This window comes from Choloepus didactylus, chromosome 24, assembly GCF_015220235.1.
Source record: "Choloepus didactylus isolate mChoDid1 chromosome 24, mChoDid1.pri, whole genome shotgun sequence".
Classification (NCBI taxonomy): Eukaryota; Metazoa; Chordata; class Mammalia; order Pilosa; family Megalonychidae; genus Choloepus; species Choloepus didactylus.
Window position 1 is genome coordinate 16,762,810 of NC_051330.1, and position 16,935 is coordinate 16,779,744.

General features: G+C 39.0%; 1 protein-coding gene across 3 annotated transcripts in view; it reads right to left on the minus strand.

Annotated features, from left to right (window-relative positions):
- SLC22A3 (solute carrier family 22 member 3) overlaps nucleotides 1-16,935 on the minus strand; it is a 123,988-nt gene that overhangs the window by 36,280 nt on the left and 70,773 nt on the right. For all 3 annotated transcript variants that reach the window (XR_005214108.1, XM_037817641.1, XM_037817640.1), the window contains exons 3-5: nucleotides 16,271-16,425; nucleotides 14,568-14,736; nucleotides 13,605-13,722 (exon numbers count right to left, since the gene is read on the minus strand). Coding sequence is in view for 2 of the 3 variants with exons in the window: in XM_037817641.1 (XP_037673569.1) it covers nucleotides 13,605-13,722; nucleotides 14,568-14,736; nucleotides 16,271-16,425 (442 nt within the window). In the remaining variant the exon portion in view is untranslated. The remainder of the gene's footprint in view (nucleotides 1-13,604; nucleotides 13,723-14,567; nucleotides 14,737-16,270; nucleotides 16,426-16,935) is intronic.

A 16,935-nucleotide genomic window follows, 5' to 3' on the forward strand; every position in this document is an offset into this window, starting at 1 on the left:
GGAGTGAATACTTGAACGGTGTTTAGCAAAATTTGTTTAAGTCAGGCCTCAAAGAGTTGTTTAAATCTGGATGACCATACACATTGATCAAAGCACATGGATAATTATGCCGGTTTGAAACTGTTGTGGACCCCAGAAGAGCCATGATCTTTTAACACAATTTTGTTGGGTGGAACATTTTGATTCAGTGTTTCCATGGAGATGTGACTCACCCAACTGTGGGTGACACCTTTGATTAAATTATTTCCGTGGAGGTGTGGACCCTGCCCATTCAGGGTGGGTCTTGATTAGTTCACTGGCGCACTTAAGAGAGCTCAAGAGCCGACGCGTGGAGATGCTTGGAGATGGGGACAGAAGGCTGTTGGGAGATGCTAAGCTAAGAGATGAAGCCCAGAGTTTGCCCTGGAGAAGCTAAGAGAGGACCCCAGATGCTTAAAGAGAAACACCCTGGGAGAAAGAAGCAAGGATGTGCAATAGCTGAGAGACAGGAGCAAAGACAGAAGCCCAGAGACATTCTGGAGAAAGCCATTTTGAAACACAACCCAGGAGCAAAGGACCAGCAGACACCAGCCACGTGTCTTCCCAGCTGACAGAGGTGGTCCAGATGCCATCAGCCATTCCTCACTGAAGGTATCCTCTTGTTGATGGCTTAGTTTGGACACTATTATGGACTAAGGATTGTAAATTTGTAACCAAATAACCCCCCTTTATAAAAGTGGATCCATTTCTGGTGTTTTGCATAAGGGCAGCATTAGCAAATGTAACAATAGTTAATCTCTATTTCACTCCATGCCATAAAAATAATGCAGCATTCAATAAGGCACCCTCAGTTCTTCTCAAGATCTAAACTATTCATGCTATATTGGCTCTGAAATGTAAGCCGGAAAAGAAAACAAGGAGTCATCTTTGAGAGATAGCCAGGCGACTATTCAGCAGTTTGGTCAACTCTTTCAACTTAACATTTAGAACTTGACCTTCACAAAAGTGAAAGATGAGAATATCATGCACTTGAGTTTATTTTATTGAATCAAGGAAAAATGAAGTATCGGAAGTTGTTGTCAAGAATTTTAAGAACCTCTGGGGTTTCTTGGCTTTCGTAAGAACATGGTATAACAAATCTTGAGAGCTCATGTAACAGTTGTTCATCAAATGGAGACTATTTGTATTCACAGACCACTGACTCCTATCCTTTTTGAGAATGAGGGCATCTGATTAATACCAAGACATATTAGTTCAGTCTACCTAGAAGGCTTGGTTGACAATGGTTTGTGGGCCTTTGCAATAACTCCACCGTCCCCAGGGATCTGTGGTCCCTTGGAACAAATATACCACATGACCCTTCCAGCAACTCTGGGATGCAGCTTCCAGATGCTGGGAGACGTGAGCATGTTGAAAAGAGTGTTACAATCTGCTGGGCCAGCTTTCTCTCTCTGCTCACTCTCCATGCCCATCACTAGGGAAGATGACAAGTATTTGCTACTACATGAAAGATTCCTCTAGTAGAAAAAGTATACTTGGTTCTGGTCATTGTTTTCCAATATTCCCTCAGATGTCCTCCTGCATAGGGTCTCCTCTGCTCTCCCGGGAAGGATATAAAGACTTCCCCACTCTTGAACAACTCTACGTTCAGGACTCTACTACTCTGAATGCACATTATTCGGGATGTATAAAAGGCACATTCACTATTTGGAAAAGCCTCAAGGCTTTCTCTCCATCAGTTCCTCTTTCTGTATATTAAATTTTACTTCCTTCCCTCCAATAGCTCCAACATCAAAGAAAAAAAGACAACAACGCAGGTCCATACTACCTTGTTCCAATCCAAGGAAGGTAGAACTCTCGACATCGTGTGGATCGCTTCCTGTTTGTGTGGGTGGGTGGGGTCTGACAATCAGCACCCACGTGAAGAAGCAATGCTGTGGCAACACAGCCCAAGTATGTTCCTCATCCAGCCATCTGTTAGCTGGATCTTTGTTTCTATTTCTTTCTAGAAAAGATAGGCTGTATCCCATGAAAATTTAGTACCCGATACCCTTCACACCACTCTTCCTGGCTGCAAACCTCAAGAGATTGGAACAAACGGATCTCAGTGTATTTTCTCTCTTACTATTTAGCATCATCTCTTCTTGTTAATATCTATGTCCAAAAAGCTGCACAACTCTGAACACCAACATTTAATTTAGCTCTGAGGAATTTAATGGATTTCACCACTCCCCAGGCCGCATCTCTTTTCTTTGGATTATTTCATGAAGAAAGGCAATTTTTCTTGTGGGTCAAAGATGTAGCCAGACAGTATTGTCCCAGAAATGGTAGCTCTGATTCTGAATGACACCTAGGAACGCCTGCCAGGAGAAGGGTTCCACCACCCTCCACAGGAGGGAACGCTTTCACAAAGACTTGGTATTTTCTCATTTATTCTCAGTAGGGAAGCCCAGTAATTTGGATCGCAGAAGCTGGTTTTCCAAAAAACATGAGAATGGGCCAAATGGCAAGGAAACAAAACACTTGAAAAAGCCAACCATCTTTCTCTGCCTTGCAGATAGGGCATGGAGATTTCAAAGAAGGTATTCAGGAAAAGCCATTCTCTTGACAAATGCTCCAAAAACAAAAAAGAGAAACCAAACGCACTCTATTCTATTAAAGAGAGAGATACAGAATTAAAATAATTGAATTAGGAGCTTTTGCAATTCCCCCCAAAGAAAGCAACCAATATTAAATGAAACAAGATAAGCCCATGTGGCTTATTCAGTTTGTTTTGTAGTTTAAATTTGGTTGCTTAAAATCCAGGGCTTGGGCTAGAGCAGAGAGTCCCATGCTTCTCTGCATATCAAAGAGATGTGAGGGTTGGAAGGGGAAGGTTATTGTTCCTAAAAGATTAAGTCTGCAGACCATCCTCTGGGAAGGAAATATATTAATTCCAAGATTACTCTAGAATGGCTAATGGAAATGGCTTTAAAAGTGCCTGTGTAAATCTCGGAATCCTTCTCAGGTGTCCCAATCCACAGGGACTTCTCTGTGAGGCTTGCTGGACTCTCGATGGGAGGGAGAGGAGAGTAAGTGAGAAAGAAAGGGGCTTGGGCTCTGACTCTTAACTAAGCACTGGAACCAATTCCTCCAAGTAGAGAAGCCATTTAGCACTGTGTGGTATGCTCGGGCCTTCTTTGGGCTGTCCCTGATGTCTGTGGTCCAGGACTTTTCTGAACAGTCTCTAGAGAAAGCAGGCCCTGGTCATCAAGAGGAGATACCCTCCTAGCTTTCAGTGAGTATCTGCCTGATCGCAAGACAATGGACGAGTGGGGACCCAGTGACCAGATCCTACTTTTAGGGGAAAGAACAAGCAGAAATTAAGCAAGAGGGTCCAGGCCCCAGTCAAACTAGAGTTCAGGACCAGATTCAGAACTAGACGAGAAACTAGGAATTAAAGAAGGAGCTGAGAAAGAAAACAGCAGCTTGCTGGGCATGTGGAAGTCTAATGCTTGCATCTGATACTGAGAACAGTCCAGCAAACAAGTTGCATATGCTTCACCCCCTAGTCAGGTCAGGATCTCAAGATCTTCCCAGGCATTAGGATCTGAGGGTGGCAGGGGGATGGGCTTGCAAAACCAGCAAACTGTAAATCCTTAGTATCTTTCTTTGAGCATAAGTGGGGAGGCAGGGATTGACATAGAGGGTGATCCAGTTGTCTCAGTTTGCCTGGATCCTTCTTGGTTTTAGAACAGAAAATCCTGCTCCTGGGGAGCCACTCAGTCCTGAGCAAACCAGAGACCTTGCCCTACCAGTCACTGTCTGAGTAACAGTCCATTAGGTGTCCTATATTCTGTAGATACAGTCACTCTTTAGTCATGCATCATCAAACACCAGGATTGACAGAGGGCAGTTCTGGTGAATATTTTTCAAGCTTTAACTTGTACTAAATGAAAGAGCTATGATTTTGACAAAGGTGTAACCCAGTTATTCCAAGAGAGAATCTGGAATATAAGATTGAGTGGGAGAGAAGGCTCTGTCTTTCCAGGATTCCTTGCTCAAAATGCTGCTCTCTGACGAGACATCCTGAAAATCTGCTTAGCCTACTCCAAGATTGTAACCTCATTCTTTAAGAGATATGCCATTTGGATTTCTAATTCAATTAAAGCCATATGATGCTCTGGAACATCCTTTCCTCAATATTTGCATGAGTTAAAGTACCGTCTATTGACCTGTACAATTTTAGGCTAAATTTCTCTTAGTGGGAAGAATTTATTATTTAATCACAAAGCTTGGGAAAGGAACTCCGGGCTCTTGACAGACTTTGGTTCAACTGTCTATCAAACTGCTTTTATTGCTATTTTATTGTAGCAAAACATCTTTCCCTTTTCATACAATGTAGTCCTGTTTTTAAAAAGTTCAAACATGGAAACTAAAATAATCCATTTAAATATATCCCATTAATGGAACTCAGACTATTTCCAAAAATATATTTAAGTGAAATACTGTTAAATTAATTCTCAGCTCCGATGAGCCATTTCATGTTTGCTAGAGCAAGTGTCCTGACATTTCATATGAGTTTGTGAATACTCTGAATTAAAGCTAATGTTACAGCATACATATTTGTATGTGTCATTTGAAGGATGAGAGCTTTTCTAGTAGAACTGATACTACTGACTCTTACGAAGTCAAAGAATGAAGATTTACTGTGCTGGGGATAAAGTATTATAGGAGTTTCCAGTGATTTGCTTTCTAATATCAGTTACTCCTTTGTAGACTCACACCTCTCTTGCTCTTGACAGGGGCAGTGGCCTGGAGTCCCACACAGGCATTGCCTGGTCTTGAATTACTTTCTCTGGATCTCTTGCAATGAGTTCCACACAGAAAGGTCTTTAATCTCAAGTCTAGATAAAAATTAGGTACAACAGTTAACAAAATTGGCACCGTTGTTGGATTAGAATACAAGATCAGGTTCCAATCCAAGGAACCTAGCTTCATTAATGCCAAAGTCATGGCGTGGTTCCCTTTTTGGAAGAACAAAAATTGTGTTTATAAAAATTCCCTCTTTGAAAGGAAATGTCAGAAACAGACATTCCCAGAGCTGGAAAGTCCCTCTCTCTAGCAATATTGGTGTTCATGTGATAGTTCACTAAAATATAGAAAAGATGGCAGCTATTAAGGGTTGGAAGTCTCGCTGGTCACTACAGCAATCAATAAGCCTGACACTTCTAATGAGGCTTTACCAGTTTTTAAAATAAATTATTTATTTTCTTCAAAACTCATCCTTTAAAATTTTCTGTAATTGATATTTCATAACTCCATTTCCTCATCTGAAGTGAATTTAACCAGGAAGATACCTCCCTATTTCATTAGCAGCATTAAGTGACATGTAGTTTTGTGAAAAGAGAACTTTTTTTCCCACACAGGAATTTCACAATCATTGCACATTTCATATGTTGTAATACTAGGAAATGGATCTGCCTGAGAAAAGTGCTTACAGATATTGGTGGAAGTAGCTAAAAAATAAGAGTTAACGACCACAATGTTGTTTCTGTTCTTTTTTTGGAAAGAGAGAGGGAAATAATTCATTCAATATATTCTGAGTTTAAGAGGTTTGGGGACCACTTACGACTATTTGAAAAGTTCCCTTGGAACTGCGGTACTGGTTCTCTATTTTTGCATGACTGGATATAGACTGTTAAAGAACCTTAATAATTAGGTAAGTTCCCTCATCTCAAATTCTTATGTGGGTATCTGAAAGTGCTCTTATCTCTTTGGCTAGGGTAGCCTGGGAAGGGTCTGTTCTGGTCTGGGTCCTCCTTTCTGACTTGTTAGTTAGTGATTCTTGACTCATAGCAAATGCCCTCGAGTGGCTTTTCTTGCTTCAGGCCCTTATGAAGTTCTTATTTTTTCTTGTGCAGTTGGAGTACAATCTTTAAGGACACAACCTTTATCAATTAATCACTTTTTGGTCTTCATCTTATTTGACCTGACAGCAGCAAAACATACCTAACCACATCCTCTTTGAAACACCTTCTTCTCTTAGCTTCTGCATTTGGTTTTCTTCCCATTTCATTGGCTACTTCATCAGCGCCCTTCCCTGGATCTTCTCTTTTCTTTGCCCAACCTCTGTATGGGGCCTTGCCCTAGGCCTGTAATGAGGTGTTAGTCTTTTTTTTGTATTTTGGAAATATATCAAAGAGTGGGATCATTTCTATTCATGATGGGTCTGAAGGAATCCCTCAGGGATACAAAAGATCAAATGTCATTTCTTGATGCCCCTTAAACATGCCACCAAGGTTCTGCCCAATAGTGTGTTCATGTATGACACCATTCAATGGAATTCCTATACTCATATTTTAATGAGCTGTAGATTAGCTATGAACAATGAGCTGCAGCATACCATAAAAATGAGGAAATTACAGTCCTACCTTGTGGGTTTACTGGGCCAGCATATCATAAAATATTGCCAACAAATATTGACTTACTTAGTATCAGAAGCTCTTTGTTAAGTAGAGTTGTAACCTACTGTTTTCCATGAGCATACCCATACAGAGATAAGAGGGAGTGGGAGACGAGGGACATTGATGATAAAGGCCTTTAAAATCCTTGGGAAAAATGGAAACTGAAAACACTGCCACATTTGTAACATATGTAACTGTATAATCCAGTTCAGTACGGTAACCATGGCTGTTCAGCCAGACTATCAGTTTACTATTGATAAATAATGCTGCATAACAGCCACAAAATCTCAGTGGCATAAAGTAACAGGTATTTATTTAGCTCACATGTTTGTGAGTTGGCTGGGGAGCCTGCTGATCTAGGTTTGGCTGGCTGGAAAAGCTTTGCTAGGACAGCTGTACTCTTAAATATCTCTCAGCCTCCCTCTGGGATCAGTAGGCTAGTCTGGGAATATTCATCTCATGGCAACGGCCAAAGGACAGAGATTAAGTCCAACCATAGAAGCATTATTCAAGCCTCTACCATATTCATGTCTGTTAATATACCATTGGCCAAAGCAAGTCATGTGGTCAAGCCCAGAGTCAAAGGACAGGAAGTACACTCCATATACCATTAAGCCAAAGCATGTTACATGCCACACCCAACATCACTGGAGCTGGAAAGAATTTTCATCCCATGCAAATGAGGGTGAGGAAGTGAATAAGTGAATATTTCTGAACAAAACTCTAATCAACCACAATCCGGTATCATCTAAATAACCAAAAAATGTGTTGGAGCACTAAACTCTACTCTGGCAATGCAACCAGTGCTATTATGAACAGCTGTGTGTGTTAGCTTCAGCTGCAAGAACAAACACTCCCAAACGCCAGTAGCATTCTGAGACACATTAAGCATACTCTTAGCCTACTGAGGACATAGTTACTTCTTCGCCATGTTACATATAGTGGTCAGCTGTAGGTCAGCTGCTGCAGCTTTGCTCCAAGTTGTAGCTCTTCTTTTTCTGAGACCTATGCTGAAGGAACAGCACCAATTTCAGATTTGAGCGAGAGAGCTGTCAGAAACTCATGATGCCTTTGAACATCTCCTCATGTTGCTGGTGCTCTGCCACTTTCACCCCCTTGACCTGATCAAAGCAGGTGGCCAACTTGACATTGGGATGACAAGGTATATGCTGCCTAACGAGAAGTACTGCCCCAAGTCGCATGGCAATGGGCAGGAATATATGATCCTTTTACAGAGAAGGCCATGAATAGTTGAGAACAGTAATATAAGCCACCACAGATAACACCAAGTCATGACATGACAAGCTCCCTGTTTCGGTTTGCTAAAGTTGCCAACATGCAATATACCAGCAATGGACTGCCTTTTAACAATGGGGATTTATTAGCTTACAAGTTTACAGTTATAAGGCCATGAAAATATCCAAATCAGTGCATCAACAGGACAAAACCTTCTTCCTGAAGAAAGGCTGCTGGCGATCTGGGATTCCTCTGTCACACGGGATGGCACATGGCAGTGTCTACTGGTTGTTCTCTCCCAGGTTTCGTTGCTTTCAGCTTCTGGCTCCTCCTTCTGTGGCTTTCTTTTTGAGATTCTATGTGTTTCTCTCTTTTAGCTTCTCTCTCTCTGTCCTTTATCCTCTTATAAAGGACTCCGGTAAGAGATTAGGACCAATCTGAATGAGGTGTGTCACATTTCAATTTAAGTTAAGATCCCACTCACCAAAAGATCCTGCTTATAATGGGTCCACACCCACAGGAATGGATTAGCTTTAAGAACATGACCTTTTCTGGGGTACATATGACTTCAAACCAGCACAGTCCCTAAGAAGCAATCCTGGCTCTCCACTACTTATCAGTAGACCAAGTTCACTACTATCGAAAGCTTGGGCACTTTCAAGTACCTGCCCATTCCTTATCAATTTTGACAAGCACACACATTTAGCTTCTGGGACAAAGGATGTATTCTCAGACTCGTGTTCCTATTCAATACATCACTCATGTATACACACAGTACTATTGTGTGGTTATCACAGGATACTGTAAAGTTATTGACCATGTGTAGGTCAAGAAACAAGTAACAGGTAGGAAATGACGTCAATCTGATGCCAAAGAAAAATGTCACATTTACTGGAACATGCAAGAACTTTGCCTTCTGAACAAAACAGAGGGCACGGCCAGGGACAGGAAACAGTTCTCTTCACTGGCATGACCCATGGCCAATGGGTGAACGCAGATGCTCTTATAGACATTGTGCTATACTATGGTTGTGCCTGTGTAGTAATTATTGTGGCCTTATGTAGTTTGGTTTTTATTGTGTCATGAGCCTTAAGAAATTATAGTATGTACATGCTAAAAGGATGAGAACCATCAGAGTAGGTCTCTAAACTAATCCGTCTTCTTCACTGGGTGCACTGCCTAATGTTTAAAATCTCATCTTGCCTTTGATTCCCTCGATTTCTACCTAACTCCCTATGAGCTCAAGCCACTTGCCTCTTTGGCATTGGTTTATGATTTTTGGGCTTCTCTTCTCAGGGAATAACAGTTACACTGCTGATACATTCCAAGGGTCCAAAGTTGCTATCACCTGTATTTCTACCTTCTAACTATCCCAACAGCAGAGTCAGATGACAACCAGGAACTTTGGCAAATGGGAGCTTATGGACCAGTGAGAGAGAGAGAGAGAGTTTATCCCATGAAAGGAGCAGCATCCATGAGAAGTAAAACTGAGCGCAGGTTCAGGATCACCATCCCTCAGCACAACCCACTATGTGGAACGTTTTCATAAAACCCTGTCATATTTTCCATTACCTAAAGCCCTGGGGGTTGGTGCAATCCTTGTTCAGGGTGAATTCATGTGATCTTCTGAAATACAGAGCATTGGGTCCTTAAGTCCCCCCCTGAAAGATGCCAAGTCCCTTGGTGTCAGCAGTGGAAGATGTTGGGGTTGGGCGATGGCTACAGCTCTTTTGAAGAGAGAAGAGCTCAGAATTGTCAGATCTCCTGGGACTGCTTTGAACCTAAGCAGATTCTTTCATTATAACCTTTACTGCACATGTAAGAGGAGGTGGGAATTAGACAGGTCTTGAAGGATGAGCTGATTTACAAGGTGATAACTTCTTCTAAAAGTCAAGATTTATAGAAAAGAGGTTCTGTGTAAAGAAAAAAAGAAGAGTGTGGGGCAATTCAGCCTTTGGGCTGGGGAGTCCTAGAGACTGGATCTAGAGAGTGGGATATAAGCTAAAGCAAATGAAAGAACTTGGTAAAAAGTTTAAAGTAACTACATAAACATAAGGTCTCAAGGCAATTTTAACACTGATGATCGCAATATTTATTGGAGTCATTAAAATAAAAGTAATTGATAGAGGCCATGCTTGTAGCTTTTACTTACACAAAAAAGTATAACAGGATCTTGCTTTGATTCTGATGCTGGAATTCAAGTAAATACCTGCCCTATTGGCCTGTATGAGCTATTGTAAAAGGGGTACTTTGTACATTATTATGTTGAGGGGGAACATAAAGATCATTGATATAGAAAACTATGGTCTGGCCTATCATATGACTGAATTTAGCTATTTGCAAGGTGTTTTAATAATACTTCCCCTTTCAAAAACAATACTTTGCTTTTCTGCTTTTACCACACATTTATAAAGGTTAGAGATGTATAGGTTCAGTTTAAAGAACATTTGCTTGAAAAAATCAAAGCACCCGTGGATAAAATAGGTGATTCCAAATACAGGACTGGAATGGAACAAGATGAGTCTGGAAAATCTCATCAAACTAAAGAGAAAGGAAGTTATTTGAAACTGCTAGAGGCATGTCAGAAGGACCCAGGAATCTATATAAATAAGCTTCTTTTGCCCAAAGATGGGGTAACTTGAGCGTCAATAAAGATAATAAGGATACAACTGCAAAGCATGAAACATATACAATATGTTTAAATTCAGGAGTTCATAATGAGGCTTACTCACAACACACACTTCACTGATCATCTTTGCAGGATGTAGGGAACCAACTCATTATTTTGAAAATAAAGAACAAAGAATTGTGCATGTATCTTGCCTTTGGTATATGAACCTTATCTTGGAGTAACTGAATAGTTGATGGGAGCAATTAGTCTTTATAGAAAGTATTCCAGGAATAAATGAAGCAAGAATGACAAATTGAGAATATTGTCATTTTGTAACCTCTGATGAGTTCATAAATCCCTAGGCAATGATTCTCAATGGCAGCAAATATCACAAAAAAGATATAGGAAAAATGACCAGATGTTTTCATCCTTAAAGTGGTAAGGAAAAGGAAAAGAAAGACAGAATGGGAACTTGTAGATTCTATAGATTAAAGACGACTGAAGAAGGACATCAACCAATCACAATATATGAATTTCATTAAGATTTTGTTGCAAACAAACAAGTTATAAAATTATAAAACAACTAGGGAATTAATTTGATATTTGATATTAAGAAAATCATGGTCAATTATTTTTACTTAGAATAATGATTTTGAGGTTATTTTTATATTTTATACTTTAAATGCCACTGTTTTATTCATTTTCTCCCATCACATTAATTCTCACAGCGGGCTCAAATGTGAGATTATTTTAAGAGCCAAATGAATATTTTTTGCTACTGATTTAGCAATATTGTAAACATACTGCACATGTATTGATGTATTTATATTTTAGAGTAACAATTTGGAATATCATAAGATAAAATTATATGATGTCTGAGATATGCTTCTTAAATAATTGGTGTGTGGGGGGGAGACTATGTGGGATACAGAAAAAATAAGATTAGCTATGAGTTGGTAATTGTTGAATCTGGTGCTCAGAGAGATTCATGAAACTATTCTCTCAACTTCTGAATATGTTTGAAATGTTCCATAACACATTTTAAAAAGGAAAAAAATAAAGTGAAAACTCCCTGGAAAAACAAAATCATATAAACAAACAAACAAAACGAAACTTGACTTTCATAACAAAATGCCAAACAGTGGTTGCTAGGATTCTAGAGTGAATTTCTTAGGGTAATTCAAGCATGGCTTCGAATCTGTCTTTCAAATGGGGACCATGTAGCTAACTGATTAAAACTAGAGTTAAAATGACTTGGCAGTCACTGGATCCCATAGTTCATGATCTTTTATGAGCACAATCATGTACAACATTTAACCACTTTCCATCTGGTGAAATAATCTCTGTAGAGCTCATGAATTAGCAGCTGGGTCAGTGGACCTATTGGAGCTGGGCTGAACCATACAGTCATCAGACACGCAAAAGGAGCTGGTTCTGGAAACCAGACTCTGGTCACTTAGCAGTACTCACAATGACACATCACGTGCCTGGTTAATGTGGTATTTATCTAATAAAACATCAGCGCACAATTTTGCAATACTCTCATAAACCTTGATTCAGATATTACATATGTTATCTCAGAGTTCCCAGGATACTGCTCAGTGATGAGCAAAGACAGTTGTTTGACTACTGATATTGAACAAAAATCATCATACATTTGCTCCAGCTGTGAGAATTGGTAGCTAATGTGACAAGAGCAAATGGAGTAGGCAGTGGTATGATATTTTTTTCCCTTAAAAGGAATACACAGCTGAAATTTGCTCAGCCAAGGAATGAATAGTCTTAATGATTAAAAAAGATCATTTGAAAGAAGGCTGTCTGAAAAAAAAAAAAAGGCTATGTTCTATATGGTGTCAGAATATGGCATTCTGGAAAAGGCAAAACTATGGAGACAATAAAAAATCAGTGGTTGTCAGGGGATTTGGGGGAAGGGAGGAAGGATTGAAGAGACGGAACACAGAGCATTCTTAGGGCAGTGAAACTATTCTGTATGATTCCGTAATGGTGGATACAAGACATTATGCATTTACAAAAACCTGAAGACCTGTACAACACAAAGAATGAACCCCAATGTAAACTATAGACCTTAGTTAATTAATAATGTATCGATATTGGTTTATCAATTGTAATAAATGTACCACGTTAATGCAAGATGTTACTAATAGGGGATACTGTGTGTATGTGGATACATGGGATCACTCCATACTTTCTGTAAAGTTTTTCTGTAAACCTATAATCTCACTAGAAAAAGTTTATATTTTTTAAAGAGTTCATGTTTTATCTTTACCGTGTGTTTCATGACCTGTAAACCTCAAGGTATATCATTAATCCACTTGCAGCAGTGACAAATGGTGAACTGAAACTTTTGTAAACACAGATGCTACTGCTTGCTGCTTAATATAAAAATGAAGGAAGAATGTAGAAATCCAAAATATCTGACCAAGTTCCAGAGGGGCAAGGGAAGGTGAAAATAAAACCATCAAAATCTGATTCAGATAGAAAGAAACTGAATGCCATGAAGAAAACAATGTTACCAGCCTAATATATCCTTCAAGGTTTCCATCAAGATTCATAACTTCCAAAAATCTGCTCCAACGTAATAAACTTTCTGTTACTTTGCTTCCACTCTTCAGTCTTCACAGCTAAAGCACTGCCATATATTTGTTTATATGCTATTCTCTAAAAATTCAGGGTTAAAAAAGTACATGCATTTTATCTTCCGCCATATATCAAATCTCCCAAAGGACAAGGACTGAGTTTCTAATACTCTCCCTCCCCTCCCCACCCCACTCAATTCACTGGAGCACACAGAAAGCCTTTACTGGAGGGAGGGAGGGAGGACAGGAAGGGGGGAGGGAGGGAGGGAAGAAAGTGAACCAGCAAATGTAAGCCTAAAGTCTGAAATATTACATTATAGCTCAGCTTTGGTTTGAATAAATTGTACCTCCAAGGCTAAATTTAAAGACAAATCTTTAGACTAAATTGTATGTCAACAAAAGATCTAATCCATAGTTTGTGCAATCAAGAGATAAATAGTATGGGGCCTACATTAAGTAAAGTGTAATAGTTCAAGGAACTGGGCACAACTGTTAGAAGAGAGACTAAAATTACAACTCTAAGGTTATTACAACTTCAAAATCATTCCTTCTTTAATATAGCTGATGATTCTTCCTGATAAATGTATATATATTTAGCTAAGTCAAATTAAAAGTGATCATTCAGATATTTGATGAGGCATTTAATTTTAAGAAGCAAAATTAAGTATATAAGCACCATAGAAATTAATTCACCCACTTTACCAATATTTGTTATTAGTAATAAAAAAAGATTACCTCTGAGTAATTTGGTGAGAGATACCTCCCGTTGCATTTAGCAATGCTCCTCAGAATGTTTAATGCTTTATCCCCTCTCTTTCGAGTAATCAGCCAGCGGGGAGATTCGGGAACCACCCTGACAAGAAGGAGGCTTTGAGTTAGGTCTAGGAATTTGAAAAACCTTAAAAATTTATTACTTGAGTATTTTTTGGATCAAAACTTGCAATTAGATACCAGTTTATAAGAGTCTGAGAGCTGATAATAGGCTCTATAAAAAGTTTTATTAGCAGATTATTTCGCAAGTTTATGACAGGAGGAATAAAAAACATGGCAACTGAATCATTGCTCATAAAAATATTCAATTATATAGCTCCAGCTCTTACCAGATGAGGTTATTCTAGATCATGGTATGCTTGATTACAATGTGAAAAGAATTGAGGTTTAATGTGTACTTAGGAAAAGATTAAGAACCTAATTTAGGTAAACTGATTTTCCCCATATATTAAAATTAAATTAGAGGAATGATTAAAATAGGTTCACTGTAATAGGAATCAAATGCATACACCTATAGCTCTTTGATAAATTAATTTTCTGATGCCCTTAACATTTTCTTAGCATAATATTAATTTGCTTTATAGTACATAGAAGAGAGGCAAATTGATTGATTGAACTGAATTTGCCTGTTGAAATACGGGCAGATATAGTTTGTCACCTCATAGTTTTCACAAAGACATGGCAAAATAATCAAACATAAGGTAGTACGTTACTTAGAATTTTATGTTTTGGTATTTTATCAATTTGATTTAGCAACAACTATCAATCGAATATTGATATATTCAATATATCCAAGCTCATCTGGTGTTTCTGGAGATTTTAGAAAATATCTTTTTTTTTGCTTTCATTTTCATGTTGGTTTGGAAGCACAGATTCTACCTATCTGTGGAGGAAGTTTGGAGATGATAATGACCAAAACCACATTACCAGTAATAAAGGAGGAAGAGAAAGTTGGGGAGCGTTATGGCTAACTGGATCCCTTGCCAATTGGGGATAAAGTAGGCAATTCCCGGGAGAATGATGATTCCAAGGGTGAAGAACATTTGAATCACTATTCCCACAATCCTCCTTTGTTTTGAACCTACTATTTCTGTCACTGAAGAAAAACAGAAACACAAGGGGTTAGGAAGCTCAAGGTCAGTTCCAAAACAAACAAGCAAACAGATGATACACCTGTTACATCCATCCAGCACTGCTAGGATATTATCTAACTCTTAAAGCTATCTAGACTTCCACGCTTTCTGAAATGACGGAGATGTGCTTTCCAGATACTTCAATGCTTTTCTTTTATACTCTCCTCTGCTCACTGTCAAGGGTTGACCACATTCTCCTTACACATCCAGCCTAGCACTTTTCCGGGCACAGTAGGGGAATACAAAAAGATATATATGTTGCTTTTAGGAAAGCTTAAATGATGATTTTTTAAAAAGTAATTATAATTATCAAAACATAATTACAGTAAATGCCTAAATTTTATCACTGTACCTTTAAAGACTTGTACGTTATGGTCCCTTTAGGAGATTCCTTATGAACATTAGACTCTACAAATAATTTTCTTTTCATCGTAACCAGATAGTGTCTATTAAATTAGTCTCTCCACAGTGTTGGAATCTGCATTTATGGGACACGTTTATATTCTAAAAATCACGTGAACAATTTTACTGCTGGCCTCCTCACCTCACCAGCCTCTTCCTGCTAAGTGGTTTTTTGTTTTGTTTTGTTTTGTTTTCCATTCTAACCATCTGAGGTATGCCACCACATCATTGCTCTGAGAAAACAACTTTGGGGACTCCTTTAAAATGCCTCACAGCCCAAAGTTATCCTTTCTGCTCCAGCCAGTGGCAATCAATCCCTATTACTCCCTCTCCTTCCCCCACCCAAAAACAGTTCTTCAAAGTGGGGACTGAAATAATGGAACAGAGTAGAAGCCCAAAGAGGAATGCCAAGACGAGACTTCTCACTTCCCTGGTTATAAATCCACCATGACTCTCAAAGTAGGTGGCTGCTCATGGACACTTCTAGAAATAGAGCCTAAGGTAGCTGTGGGGGCTTTCTTAAGTAACATGAGCAAAGAGCAAATGGAGGCTTTTCTTTCTTTCATTTCCAGAAGGTCAAACTTCAAAGTTACAAAAGAAAGTGAAGGGTCCCAAATTAACATCTCATTTTAGGCCCTATCTCCCATGAGGTAAAAAGTTCTCCTTCAGTATGGAAGGAATGAGTTAAGAAATAATATTTTAGAACATGGGAAAGTCATCTCAAGCTCTGTTACTGAAACACACAGAAAATGTTTCAAGGAACTACTGAAAGTTTCATAAGAATTAATTTCTAACAAAGCAAAATAAGAAACTACAAGATAACAATAAGGCCGAGCTGGGAAACGGTTTCACCCCATTAACAATAATAAGATATTCTCTATATTGGGTTCTCAAAGGATGGAATCATTTCAGTTTCTAAAGCAAACGAAATGCTGCCCCTGCACTCTCCTGTTTGCAGAAATAATTACAGTAGCCGCAGTGAAACCTCACTGTATTTCATTATTAAAGGAGGCATGCTTAAGGTTTTCTAGCTGGATCCATCTCCCCATCTATCCCTAGTTCTCAAACAGAGAAGAAGGTGTAACAATTTCTTACCAATCACATAGCAAGTCATCCACGTTCCCTTTCCAAATACACCTTGTAGGAAGCGGAAAATCACAAACACTGGGAAGTTGGGTGCAAACGCCACCACAATTCCAGTGATGCCAACACCAAAACAGGATATTAAGTAAACGACTATCCTGCCGTACCTTATTTAGAAAGAGAAAGAGAGATCACCTTAAACATTTGCTTCAACCCAATGAAAAACATTTTAAGTGTTGCTAAAAAAGTTTTAAGTAGAGATATTCTGTTCTTTACGACGTCATCATTACGATGCGAAGATTGTTGAAAATGCTAAGCTTTGTTTTATAGCAAAACCAGGGCAAGTAAAAGATGGGCCTCTGAGATGATGTTACAGATTTAATGTTTACCTTTGTGATTGCAGTTCCCAAAAAGATGACCTTTTCCATGACAACTCTTTTATATAAAGAATCTTCCTAGCACAGATGTGACACTCTCTAGCATTTTTAGTGGGTGGAATCATAAGGAGAAAGGGATAAAAAGAAGCTGTAATGGTGTGTTCCAGCCAGAAGGAATGGGCTTGAATCCTGGCTCCACCATTTGCCAATCATGCAATCTTGGGCAAATTTCTTAAGTTCTCCAAGACTCCGGCTTTCTTTCTTTTTGTATGTTCTTCCCCCTTTTTTTACAGTGAGGTG